Source organism: Pseudonaja textilis, chromosome Z, assembly GCF_049901715.1.
Source record: "Pseudonaja textilis isolate UNSWEBS1 chromosome Z, rPseTex1.2, whole genome shotgun sequence".
NCBI classification, from domain to species: domain Eukaryota; kingdom Metazoa; phylum Chordata; class Lepidosauria; order Squamata; family Elapidae; genus Pseudonaja; species Pseudonaja textilis.
The window spans coordinates 22,780,290-22,794,286 of record NC_142008.1 but is presented as its reverse complement, the minus strand read 5'-3'; the positions used below and the strand labels follow the sequence as shown (position 1 = coordinate 22,794,286).

Below are 13,997 nucleotides of genomic sequence, written 5' to 3'. Positions count from 1 at the left end.
CATAAAGTGCAACAATTTAAAATGCTTGCATAAATGTTGTTCTTTTACTACAGAAGCAACCTATATGTTTTATGCCAGCCATGAAGCAGCCTTCTTCGATGTTGTGTGTTTTGTCTCTTGAGTTCTACAAATTTTTCATTATTATGAAAGGAAGTTTGGGAGGGGGAATTAAAGAAAGTAAGCTACCTACGCGTGTATAATGCTTTCTCTCTCCTTCAGATGTAATTAGAATTACTAAGCGCAGGGACAGACATGTTCTTTTGTTCAGTATTAGACAGGTAATTTACATATACAACAGAAAATGGCAGCAGAAACAAAAGAGCAAAGTTTAACTTGAATGTTAGTAATAAATCAAAGGATTAACTTTGTGAACAATTTTTCCATAGGGACGGCACACAAATACTCTTTTTTTTTATTTATCAGTGTCTCTGAATATCCAGAATAGCTTATATAGGTTTGCCAATGGTGTCTCTTTTATAAAACAGTAGCCAGCTAGGAAAAACTTCAGCTGGCTAGACGTCCTACAAAAAAGCATCCAACAATTGGGAAATTGAGGAGGATGTGATTCCTGATAAAACTATATTTATTTAAGCTGGTGCCTGCTAATTGAAAAACAGTGTCCTGAGTTCCTGTGTCAGTCTTCCCAGTCTACTGCTTTTTAGATGTGTTGGACTACAGTTCCCATCATATTGAGTCAGCAGAAAAATGAGGAAAAATGAGATTTTTAGTGACGTCAGATACTTTGATAGATGGGACATAAAAACTAAATTTTGAGAACTGCAACTTCTGTAGCAGTGTCTATGGAAATTCTTAGTCATCTAGCTCATAATTGTCTCAAAGATGCTCTTTCAAAATGCAACTGAATTATTTTGAGGAAGAAGAAAATAACATTTCACTTCTCATCTAAGAAGCTTCATCAATTGTGACTGAATAGTGGGGGATGGAAGGATAGGTTCTGACAGTTATCATTGGATTGTGAGGGAAATGAAAGGATAGGTTCTGACAGGCTGTTGGGGACAGAAATGGAAGGATTCTATTGTTTTACAGTGATCTGGTCATTAGTATTCTCTCTGAGAGCTGTTGAAGCTACTGGGGGTGGGTGTTGTGCCCTCAATGTTACCTGAATCAGAGTGAAATGGTTGTGGAATCTTCTTGGAACTGCTGAGAGGCCTGCATTGGAGACAGGAGATATGTAGTGTCATATTCTATAGCAACTTTTTCTTCACCATTGGCCAGTATATCTAGGAATACTGAGGCTTGTAGTTCAAGAACCATATCATCAGTTACAGGGTTGAAGAAACCCTGATCCAGAACATTATTTTCTTCCACTAGACCAGTGGCCACTAACTGGTGGGCCATGGAAAAATTTTGGTTGGCCACAGAAAAAATGGGTTCTTCAAAAGCAATTAATCTGGGTTGCGCAGTTCTCGTGCCTCCCGGCTCTTTGAGGCACCCTGGAGTCAGGTCCCTGAGATGCACATGCCAACCTGCTCCCACACACAGCAGTGGCGGCAACAACAGTCCCCTCCCCGGCACTCGTTGTCACCTCTCCCCAATAATTCTCCAGCTTTAGATTGCTCCCATCTCTCTCTCTCTCTCTCCCTCTTTCCCCCTCCCTCCCTCTCCTGTCTCTCTCTTTCCTTCCTCCCATGCCCTCCTGGAAGCAGGCAAGGAAAGGGAGATGGAGCCGTGCGCAGCTCTCAGCTCCTCCAGCTCTCACTGCCTCCCCCAAAATCAAAGCCTCGGAGACGCAGGCAAAGCTGCTGCAGCAGTAGCACCCAAGTTGCCTTAGCATGCTTGGTTAGTTCATAATTGCCCTACCCAGAGAAGGAGGTGCTGGAAGTGGAGGTGGCAGTAGTGGAGAAGCAAGCCAGGCGTTAAAGACCCAGGAAGAAAGGCAGTTGCTGCAGTTTGTGCTTCTGCTTGTGCTGCCGCCAATGCTGAGAGGCGACCATGCTAAGGCAACTCGGGCACTACCACTGTGGTGGCTTTGCCTGCATCTCTGAGGCTTCAATGTTGGGAGAGGCAGCAAGGGCTGGAGGAGCGGAAAGCTTCTCCCTTTCCTTTCCTGCCTCCAGGTGAGCGGGGGGGGGAGGAGAAGAGAGGGGGGGCAGGAGAAATCCAAAGCTGGAGAATTAATGGGGAGAGCTGACAATGGGAGCTGGGGGAGTGGAGTGTTGTTGCCCCTTTCTGCCTCTACTTCTCCTAGCAGCAGTTGCCCTGAGGCCCCTCAGCTCAGACACACACCGCCTGTTCTTCTATCTCTTTGGAAGATGCGGGGGGAGGTTTCCAGCCTGGCCCTCCTTCCCTCCCCCAACTCCAGGCAGCCACACCTGGCAAAGGAGGGAGAAGTTTCATCTGATTTGGGAAAGATGTGAAAGGAAAGGAAACCAGATTTTTGGTGGGGGGAGACTCTGCTTTTCTTCCATTTGGGGAGGAGCCGGTTCCTCCCCGTCCAGACCTTCCCAGCCTCCAGGCACTATGTGGCCTCTTTTGAATTCCGGCAGTATTAAATCTTCCCTCTTTCCCCCCAAAAGGATGAGAGAGGCCCCTTCTTTCCCTTCGCTCTGCCCCAGTTATGATTAAGCATTTACAATTTTGTTATAATTAATTAAGCATGTGTGTGTGTGTGTGTGTGTGTGTGTATAATTTATATTTAATATAAAATTTACTTTTTTGTATTAAATATATTATCTTTTTTAAAAAAATTCATATTAGTGGTCCTTGGGATTTAAAAGTATGAGTTTGGTGGTCCCTGAGGTCCAAAAGGTTGTCAACCCGTGCACTAGACTGGATAAAAATGTAATTTATTCACTCTGGATAAATTAATCATTTCAATGTCCAAAGAAAGTTGTAGTATTGATTCTACATAAGACAAAGTGTAAGTTCATATCAAAATATTGAAGCAATTTTATTCTCTGGAAGATTGGGTACATTTGCTTTAAGGGCTCTCCAGGCCAACTCCAGTTATGTGTGTATGCACAGACAGTTTGCTTCGTTCCAGTAGAAGTGTTGTCTAAACAAGCACAGGTATGCCTAAGTCTGGGAAGATCTCTGAGAAGCAAAGATTCAAGTTAATTAGTTAAGTAATTAGCTGTTCATTACTTTAAGGAGAGAAACAGCAAGTGGCCTGTACCTACATCATGATGTATCTGAGACCTAACAGTTCAAATAAGTCTATATATGGAAAGAGACAGACCTAGGTTGTGCATAACTTTCCCCTAAATGAAGGCTCCATAAGACATAAGTGGAAGATATTAGGTTGGGGAAGGCTGCAAAATGCAATGGGATCTGAGCCTGTGAAGCATAAGGGATTTTAGATAAGTTCATGCCTCATTACAGCCTTCATTAATAAAAGAAGATGGTGTCAGCCTTCAAGATTTTCTCCCTTTGCTTTACATCTTTCGGCTGTCATAAGTAACGGGGGGAGGAGGGGGAAAGGTTATGGGAAATGAGCTGGAAGTGTTACAAACCAGAACTGTATAAACTGGGAGGGATACATTCTTGCTTAGGTTTCTATTCTGTGCTATGTGCAGCTGCAACCCTTTATCAAACTATGTCCAGGTCAACGGACAGAAGCCTCATCACCACCTGGAGATGCCCACATGATGATATACACAACTTTTAATTGGATGAGCCAATTGAACTATTGGGGGTGGGAACGTTGCCATTACTTTGTATATGTGATTTACGCACTCATTTTCTCAGATTCAGAATTATTTGTTGCTACCACTTGATTTCCAGTAAAAGATATCTTTTCTCTGATTAAAGGAGTCTAAATATTTCTTTCTTGGATTTTGAATGGAGCACAAGCTGATATTATTCTGAATCTCCACATTACCAGCCCACCCGGAGAAATAATAAATTTTCTTCCGAGGGGATCTGAACAAAATGTCAAATCCAGCCAGTGACCAAGAAGACCTGGGAGCAACTGGAGGACAAGATTCTCTGCTGCTAAAGGAAGCAGGGGAAGCCGACTTGTTAGCAGAACTAAATCTTGGGGAAAAACCAGCTGTAAAACCGAAATGGTCCCTGGGAGTCGGTTGGAAGGATCCTGAGGAAAAGCCTCCTCCAGGAGTGACCACTACCCGTCAGCATGGAAGAGAGGAGCCACGGCAGTAGAAGGAAAGAAAGAATTTTTTACTAACTCAAGCCATGCATCTTCTAAATGAAGCTATCGGAGAACCTCAAACTGATCAAAGGCATGAGGGAGAGGACGGGAAGGCAGCCCCAGCCAGAAGAATCAGAGCAGTCACCCCCATAAATCAACCCGGACTAGCACAACAGGCAGCAGCAGCCCAGGGGCCCCCATCAGGAGTTGCCAGAAGACATAGAACTCAAAAGGTGCCTCCGTTGGAAGTAAAATATGGGGGGGATCCCAAGGAGTTAGGATTCTTCCTGGCACAAATCTGGAGCCATATGGAGGAATATGGAGGGGATTTTTCCTCAGAAGCAACCAAAGTTAGATGTGTTTCCAGGGCTCTGGAGGGAACAGCTGCAGAGTGGACTTTGCATAATGATAATGCCCCTCAGCTGAAGAATTATGACCTGTTCATGACTGCACTGCGGGCCAGGTTTGAAGACCCACTTGCTGAACATAAGGCCGGAATTAGGATGAAGATCACAAATCAGGGGCAGAGATCATTGGCTGACTACACCCAGGAATTTAGAGAGCTGGCGTGTCATATTCGAGGCTGGTCCCAGGGAGCCCTGATAGATGCTTTTAAAGATGAGTTAAATGAAGAGGTATATCAAAGCTGTATTGCCAGAAGAGACCCCAGTGAGCTGCAGCTGTGGTACGTGCTGGCAGCAGAGGTGGAAATTGATCTGATCCAAAACAGATGCCGGGGGGGTTGGTTGGAGCAAGTCCTCCCCCACCAGCCCTCAAGAAGCCTTAAAACCTCAAAAGGGAGGAATGGCGGCAAAACCCAAGGCCACTGCTTGCTTCCGATGTGGGAAGGAAGGTCACCGGGCCGCAGATTGCCATGCCAAGCTAGAACCAAAGGGGGCACCAGGAGGAGGAAGAAAACCTGAAAAAACCCAGCAAAGCCTCGCGAAGCGGCGCTTAAAGCAGAGGAGGTTGTAAAGATCGCCCCTCCGAAAGGAGAGGAGCTGGGAACTCCAACCTCTTCTGAAGACAGTGAATCTGAATCGGAAGATGACTCACTGGTAAGTCCAAACAAGGGCCCTATGACCATTCCAATGAGATTAAGAGTACCCACGTTGAGGGCCAAAGGGGAAATGCTAGCCTTGTTAGACTCTGGGTGCACAAGGCGCGTAATCAGCTCAGAGGTAGTGGAGAAAATGGGCTTAAGGCTAAAAGCTTTAAAAATACCCATAGCCTTTTGCCAATTGGATGGATCGGTAGCTGGGGGCGGCCCTGCACATTTCATAACGGAACCAATAGAAATGACGATGGGGAAGCATAGAGAGACTTTGTGTTTTATTGTGGCTCCTGGGATGGAGCGGCTCCTAATACTGGGGTTGCCCTGGCTCCAGAAATGGAACCCCCACGTTGATTGGAGGAGAGGGTCATTGCGCATACGTACTGACCAGCACCCAGAAGGGGAGGGGCAATCTCAACCGAAACTCAAGAATCCCACTGAACTGGCCTCCACTGGCACCGAGAACATGAAGGGGGAGGAGAAAATTCCGGGGAGGAATATTGGGACTTAAAGGAAGTATTCAGTGAAAAGGCCTTGGATGAGCTTCTCCCCAGTCATTCAACAGATTGCAGTATTGAAATTTTACCCGGGGTGAAACTCCCAAATCGAAACTGTACTCGATGACACCGCGGGAGCTAGAAGAGCTGCGGTCATTTATCAATAAGAATTTGGAACGTGGTTTCATCCAACCCACTAGACCCCGGGTAGCAGCCCCAATATTCTGTGAAAAGAAAGATGGCTCCCTTCGTTTATGTGTTGACTACAGAAACCTGAATGCTATTCCAGTGGGGAATGTGTACCCCTCCCCTTGATGAAGGACATGTTGGCCCATTTGGCCAAAGGGAAAATTTTTATATTTTTATATTCTTATCTACACGGAGACTCATGATGAACATGTGAAACTAGTGCGGTCAGTTCTGGAAAAACTTTGAGCTGCTGAGCTGTATGCAAAGTCGTCCAAGTGTGAATTCCACCAGGAAAAAACTGACTCTTTAGGTTATCGCATCTCACATGATGGCATAGAAATGGATCTGGGGAAGGTTCGTGCCATTTTGGAATGGGCCCCTCCCCGCACCAGGGAACAACTTCAAAGTTTCTTGGGATTTGCTAATTTTTACTGTCAATTTATCCCTGCTTTTGCGAAGATTGCAATGCCTATCACAAATCTCCTAAAAAACAAAGGGGAGGTGAAACCGAAGCCTATAAAGCCCTGGAGTGGTCCATGGAATGTCAAGCCACTTTTGAGAAGCTGAAACGACTGTTTGCTACTCAACCAGTACTCAAGCACCTGGACATGGACGCTCCTTTTGTAATCCAAGCTGATGTGAATGATGTAGCAGTTGGGGCGGTGTTACTACAAGCAAATGAGATGGGGACTCTGCAACCGTGTGCATATACTTCCCGTAAACTAACTGAAACCGAAAGAAGATGGCCATCTGGGAAAAAGAAGCTTTTGCAGTTCGCTGGGCTCTGTTAACCTGGAGGCATTTCTTGGAAGAGGCAAAACACCCATTTGAGGTGTGGACAGATCATAAAAATTTGGAGGCTTTGAAAACGCCTCGGAAGCTGTCTCTCAAGCAAGTTCGCTGGGCGCAGTACTTTAAGTGCTTTAATTTTTCATTGAAGGCCATTCCAGGGGGGAAGAACTTCATGGCGGATGCTTTATCTAGATTACCTCAATATAATAGTGCTCGCCAAGAAGTGGTACAGCCGATTGTCCCAACCAAGCAGTTGGGAGCTCCAGTGGTTACCAGAGCACAGAAAAAGAAGGAGGTTGATTTATCAAATGATTTGACTGCACAATTAAGAGATGCTCTAAAACTTGATGATTGGTTTCTTGCTCACTCAAATAACTACGGTTAGAGACGGATTGGCATGGGTGGGGGCCAAGTTATATGTGCCAGCGAAGCTGAGAAACCAAATATAACAGCAAGCTCATCTAAAGCTGTTGGTCATTTTGGATTCGTGAAAACCTTACACTTGGTTAAAAGGCAATTTTGGTGGCCTACCTTGAAAAAGGACATTGAGACTTACGTAGCTAGTTGTCCTATCTGTGCCTCAGCCAAACAGCCACCTGGTAAACCAGCAGTCTTACTAAAAAATGTGGCTAGACCAACAGCTCCATGGAAGGAAATCTCTATGGATTTTATAGTGGAATTACCTGAAAGTGGGGGGAATACAGTTATTTGGGTAGTAACTGATTTGTTTTCCAAACAGGTATATTTCATACTTTGTCCGAAAATCCCATCTGCAAAAACGTTGGCTAAACTGTTTATTTTACATATCTACAGGTTACATGGGGTTCCTGAACGCATAATCTCAGACAGGGGTGTCCAGTTTACCTCAAACTTTTGGAAGGAGTTCCTGAAGTTATTGGGCTCCGCCCAGGGCTTAAGCTCCGCCCACCACCCACAAACCAATGGGGCTTGTGAGAGGACTAACTTGGTATTGGAACAATATCTTCAATGTTATATAAATTATCAGCAAGATAATTGGGCTGACCTATTGCCATTCGCTGAGGTGGCATATAATAATTTGGTACATAGTAGTACTGGGTTTACTCCGTTTAAAGTGGCTTCCATGGGAGAAACCTAACATTCAGTCATCAGATGAATGGATAACACAGCTCCAGCTTACCTGGGTGGTTATCCATAAAGCATTAGATGATGCTCATCAAGCTCATAAAAAATTTGCAGATAAAAAGAGAACTCCACAAAAACCATATCAAGTGGGTGACAAGGTCTTTTTATCCACCAGATATTTGCAGACCACACAAAAGTCAAAAAAGTTTGGACCTAAGTATGTTGGACCTTTCTCAATTGAACAAATTGTGAACCCTGTGGCAGTCCAACTGAAATACCAAAAGCTCTTCAACGGATTCACCCTGTTTTCCACATTAGTTTATTAAAACCTGAACATACCTCCGACTTGAGACCAACTCAGGTTGATCCCCCTGTACCATTGCTAATTGAAGGTGAACAACATTTTGAAGTTAAAGAAATTTTGGATTCTTGAAAACGAAGGGGTCGACTCCAGTATTTGGTTGCTTGGAAACATTTTCCTCCTTCCCAGGCTGAGTAGATGAATGAGAAGGATGTTAGAGCTCCTACACTTATCAAGGCATTTTGTACTAAATATCCTGATAAACCCTAAAAAATTAGTATGTTGCTGTTACATATATATTTTCTATTACCTTCTATTTTTATCTTTTTTAGGACTAACGTCTCTTTTCTAGGAGGACCGAATATCAGCCTTCAACATTTTCTCCCTTTGCTTTGCATCTTTCGGCTGTCATAAGTAATGGGGGGAGGAGGGGGGAATGGTTATGGGAAGTGAGCTGGAGGTGTTACAAACCAGAACTGTATAAACTGGGAGGGATACATTCTTGCTTAGGTTTCTATTCTATGCTATGCGCAGCTGCAACCGTTTATCAAACTATGTCAAGGTCAACGGACAGAAGCCTCATCACCACCTGGAGATGCCCACATGATGATATACACAACTTTTAATTGGATGAGCCAATTGAACTATTGGGGGTGGGAACGTTGCCATTACTTTGTATATGTGATTTACGCACCCATTTTCTTAGATTCAGAATTCTTTTGTTGCTACCACTTGATTTCCAGTAAAAGATATCTTTTCTCTGATTAAAGGAGTCTATTTCTTTCTTGGATTTTGAATGGAGCACCAGCTGACAGATGGGCATTTGACTTGTAACTAAATGTGTCATAACTCACAATCCCTGAAGGAAAATTTCTTATGATCAAAATAGAGGTGATGCTAAATTTTGGCTAGGTTATATGCTATGCATTTATGTGTCCTTTGTACTACTTGTGTATTAAGGCTATTAAGAAAATCAAAATAAAGATATTGGGTTTTTTTTAAAATATCAATCTGTTCCTTATAGAAAGGTTTTATCTGCCTCGGGTTAGGAAGAAAAAAATGTGCTGAAATATCCATCCACACCCATTCACATCTTTCTGCCCCGCTCCAAAAATGGGGAGAATGCTTTTAAAGAGGCATGGATATTGCCTGTTCTGAAATTTCTATCACCATTTTAGCTTGGAGAGATGTAAACTTTGTATTTCCAAATAACACAAATAATTTTGGGTAGTATTAATTTACTAGAAATGCAATCGTAACACCAAGTAAAAAACTATTTAAAATTTGACACTGGACCAGTCTTTTTTATTCTCAGCATCTATAATATCACACAATCTTTACATGAATACTGCTCCACGGATTGAAACAAACTTAACTTTTAAAGATTTAAAATATTTTTTCTGCCCTACCTTTCAAACACTTCACTATGGCACCCACTGGTGGTCAGTAAAGAAATCTACTAGCATTTAATTTTTAGATGATATTATTACAGGTAGCCTTTGGATTACAACCACAATTGAGCACAAAATTTGTGTTGTTACGTGAGTTTTGCCCTATTCTGCAATCTTTCTTCCCACAGTTGTTAAGTGAATCACTGCAGTTGTTAAGTTAATAACCCAGCTTTTAAGTGAATCTGGCTTCCCCATTGACTTTGCTTGTGAGAAGGTGATTGCGTAATCCTGAGACACTGCAATTGTCATAAATGTAAGTCAGTTGCCAAGTGTTTGAATTTTGATCATGTGACCATGGGGATGATCCAATGGTTGTAAGGGTGAAAACTCATTATAAGTCACTTTTTTTCAGTGCCATTGTAATTTCATATGGTCACCAAAGGAACCCTTGCAAGTTGAGGGTTTCTTGTACTGTTATTGAGTTTCTGCATCTGAAAACCATGATCAATTTATACTATAATAGTCATATAGCTTTGTTTCTGTTCTATTTTGTATTCCATTTTACAAATTTCTTTAAATGTTTTACAGGAACTTGGTTAAAAAGCAACCTAGGCACTATTGAACAAGAAGGAAATGGATTGACCTGGACTTATATTGCCTCCCAGTTGGGATATTGGGTTGCAGCCATGTCACCCACAAATCCAGGTAAGACTGGTTTTTTTATTTGCCCCAGATTAAATTGTGTGTGTGTGTGTGAGAGAGAGAGAGAGAGAGTGCGAGTGTGTGTGTGTGCCTTCTAGCTCCTCAAAAGAGTATGCAAGGGGCTTTAGACCAGTGGTTATCAACCAGTGGGCTGCGGACCACTGGTGGTCCGCGAGAAAATTTTGGTGGTCCGCAGAGAAATGTCACCCCCAGAGCACCCCCCACAGTTAATCCAGGCTACATGGGAACACAAAGGCTTTGCTGCCCACATGGCCTGCAGGAACCCTCCCCACCCACTCACTCCTTACCTGGGAAACTTGCCTGCTAAGTTGCTAATTTTCCTTTTTTTCCCCCTGACCATTAGCTATTCTGCTGTGCCAGGAGATTTAGTTTAGCTAGAAAGCAGGAAATAGTTGGATTTCTTGCTTTCTAGCTAATCTTTAGATCTTCGGCTCTGCTTTTAAGCAGAGCCGAACCTCCCCTAGGACTGAAGGTTCTATTATTTAGTTGCAGACTCAGATAACTGATGGCAGAAACACAGATCTCTAAGTGAATCTGTGATTCTGTGAGCAGCTCAATCCGCCTACCTGCTTTGCCTGATTTGGGGTAAAAATTGCTCTTTTTTAAATAAAAAATTCAATATTTACATACATGGTGCGTGGTGAGTTAATTTTGTGTGTTTGCTTGCTAGCAAATTTTATGTGACAGACTCAGATAGCCGATGGCAGAAAAACAGATTTCTACATGAATCTGTGATTCTGTGAGCAACTCAATTTGCCTCCCTGCTTTGCCTGATTTGGGTAAAAGTTGCTCTTTTTTAATAAAAAAATCAATATTTACATAAATATTTATAATATTTACAAACAAGCCATGCCCAGTCAGTCACATGACCACACCCACAAATTAGGCCACACCTAAGTACCAGTCGTTAAGACATTTGAATCCCACCCCTGCCTCTGTGTGTGTGTGTGTGTGTGTGTGTGTGTATGAAATTGGGAGAGGTTAGATCAGATCTCTCTCTCTCTCTCTCCCACCAAAGTCAGCAAGCTACGCTCAGTCAAAATTCATATTAGTGATTCCCCAGGATTTAAAATGATGAGTTTGGTGGTCCCTGAGGTCCAAAAGGTTGGCGACCCCTGCTTTATACTATTAGTATCATACTGGATATAAGGGAATTGCTTAAATTGGAAAAAGGGAATCCTAAGCCATGTTTGTAAGAGCGCTATTATTGGCAGTTTCTTTCTCCTTTTACAACCCTGCAAGACATAGCCAGCTATGCCAGAAAATACTTTTTGCTAGAGCTTTTCAAGACACTGAAGGGTGGTGAAAATGGAAGGATCCATTTTAAAACTTGATACTAGTTCACAGTAAGTTTTATATTATGCACTACTATGTTTAAATAATGTATGCATTTCAGAATAACATTTTATTGACATATCTAGGAATTCTGAAAGCAGACTTTAAAATTTGTTAAGGTTTACCAAGTACTTCAATAGATATTTTTTTTAGCCTTAAAGAGGCTAAATACACTGCAGCCGTTTAGGTCACTAATGGTTGCATTTTGGATGTCTGTAAACCGGAACAATTTCCAAACAGTTGTAGGGTAATCCTCAGATTAGATCATTGTTACAATATGTAGCATGTAGTGATTTCAGAAAATCATAACACAGGCAGGATTTATACCCTTTCTGCCATAAATGGAATGATTTCCTCCTTAACTGCAAGAATTGCCACATAAGTACAACACAGAATAGTTATGAGCTCTGATATATGATCAGCTGTAGTCTTGATTTACACATAGAATGAATAAGCTAGGAATAGAATAATATTTGTAGTGGGAAATGGATTTTTTCCCAGGTCAGACCTCCAATGATGAACCCAGATTAGTTTTAATGACTCTACTCAAGTAAGAAATAAATAAATCCTAGCTAGAACTTGACTCAAACAAAAGAACCTATCATTTCCTTGATGTGCTAATTAGATAGAATCTCTTGCTTGCACACACAGAGGACACTGCTATTTTCCCAGCCCATGCACAATTGCACAGGCTGGAAAAGTGGTTCCCATTTCACGACCTGATGTGGCTGTTTATATAGAAAAAACTGTCAATTAAATTTCCTGAAAACTTTGCAGTTTCTGACAGTTAGAGCCTGAGGGAATTTACCAGCCGTGCTAAGTGAGATTCCAGATAAACAGTCCACAAAGGGGGGTTACCAAGCCCATTGGCTGACTGTTGCCCCATTGCATCATTCATTTTGTAGGCACTTCATCTCCCAATAGATGCTGTTGCTCCAGGCTGCAATCCAGATAATAGCACTGCCCCCATTGTTTTGGTTGGTTCCACTAACCAAAGAACATGTATCACTGCACTTTATTTGTTCACAGTATTCTTAACACAGGCCTGTTCTGGGATTTCTGAGTAATTCAAATCGGTGGCATCCCTCAACTCTGGAGACCTGTGTAATCAGGGCTGCTACGTGATACCATCAGAGAACACTCCTAGAAGTGGATCAGGGCAACTCAGATTATACTCTGCTGCAGGGGGTTGTTGTCAAAGTGAGAACTAGCCTGAGACTAAATATACTATAGGTTAGAAAGCTTTGACTTGCCTGTCCTCAGAATTTTAACTTTTTCCCCATCTTGTAGGTCTCATTGTAGCGAAGGACTTCACTACTTACCACACAGTGTTCCTTTTGGCAATTCTTGGAGGAATAGCTCTTATACTACTTGTTCTGCTGTGCCTCCTTTTATACTATTGCAGGTAAAATGTCTCATTTTTATATTTAATTATATTTGTAGAGTGGCCCAGCGAGGAACACTTTCATTTTTGTGTAAGTACACCATTTTAGAAAGCCTCCCATGGATTCATAATTTCCATAATAGAACCAGTATCTTTAGATACTACTGCTAGTGCTACTTGGAAATTGTATATTAGCTGCCCACAAACTTGTGCCATCAAGATATGTTGAATTACTGGTTTAACACATTGCCATGGCACCAAATTGAGGAAAATTCTTTACATAGGCCTAAGTTTATCTTATCGTTTTGGTACTTTCAGAATTGATGTGGTCTCTAAGTACCCTTTGAGAAATGGATTAATATTACAAATGCATTTAAGCTTAGATAAATCTTTACATTAAGATTCCTCTGTAAACAGAAAACAACAAAAATAGGAGCGGGGTTGTAGCTCGTGTTAATTTTCTATTTGCTTGTGGAACAAGCCACATTATAGAATAATCTAGAGTAAACTTGGAGCTACCAATAATAGTTTATGAAACTGGCATTTTTAAAACTGAGGAAAATAAAATTTCTCTCATTCCAACGCAATGCATGTAATCTATAAGAAGAACTAAACCAAGAATAGTAACATTATTTCTTTCTTTGTTAAATATTTCCTTGAATAAAAGTAGCTTATTCTTAAAGAAGCCCTATTCAATACATTACCTGCTTAAAGTAATTTTAATAGAACAAATTATAAGGTTGTCTTTCTTCTATTATATCTGTTTCTACTGTATTGTTTTTTATTATAGTATTTCTTTTTTCTTTTCATAATGAATTTCAACATTTCTGTCTATAATTGAAATATCTAATGTAATACACCAAGGTTTTTGAAGGTAAACACCTCCCAAAAATAAGGAGATGTTGGTATGCTTGAAAAACAGTATTGGAAAAGCAAATAAACAGAACGGGTGTAAAAAAAAAAAAGAATTTCCATTGAGGATCAAGCTGCAGAACATTCAGTTTGGACTGCAAGATAAAATCAGGAGATATTAATTTGCTTAAGCCTCTTGCAATAACTTTCTTTACCTCAGCACTTTCCACTTACAGTGGACCACAATTCCCATAACTTCTATCC

At 41.7% G+C, this 13,997-nt stretch overlaps 1 protein-coding gene across 2 annotated transcripts in view; it reads left to right on the top strand.

The window, feature by feature from the left end:
- Positions 1 to 13,997, top strand: part of FAM171A1 (family with sequence similarity 171 member A1) — a 102,354-nt gene that overhangs the window by 85,451 nt on the left and 2,906 nt on the right. For both annotated transcript variants that reach the window (XM_026716122.2, XM_026716121.2), the window contains 2 exons: positions 10,028 to 10,144; positions 12,788 to 12,902. In XM_026716122.2, coding sequence (XP_026571907.1) covers positions 10,028 to 10,144; positions 12,788 to 12,902 — 232 coding nt within the window. The remainder of the gene's footprint in view (positions 1 to 10,027; positions 10,145 to 12,787; positions 12,903 to 13,997) is intronic.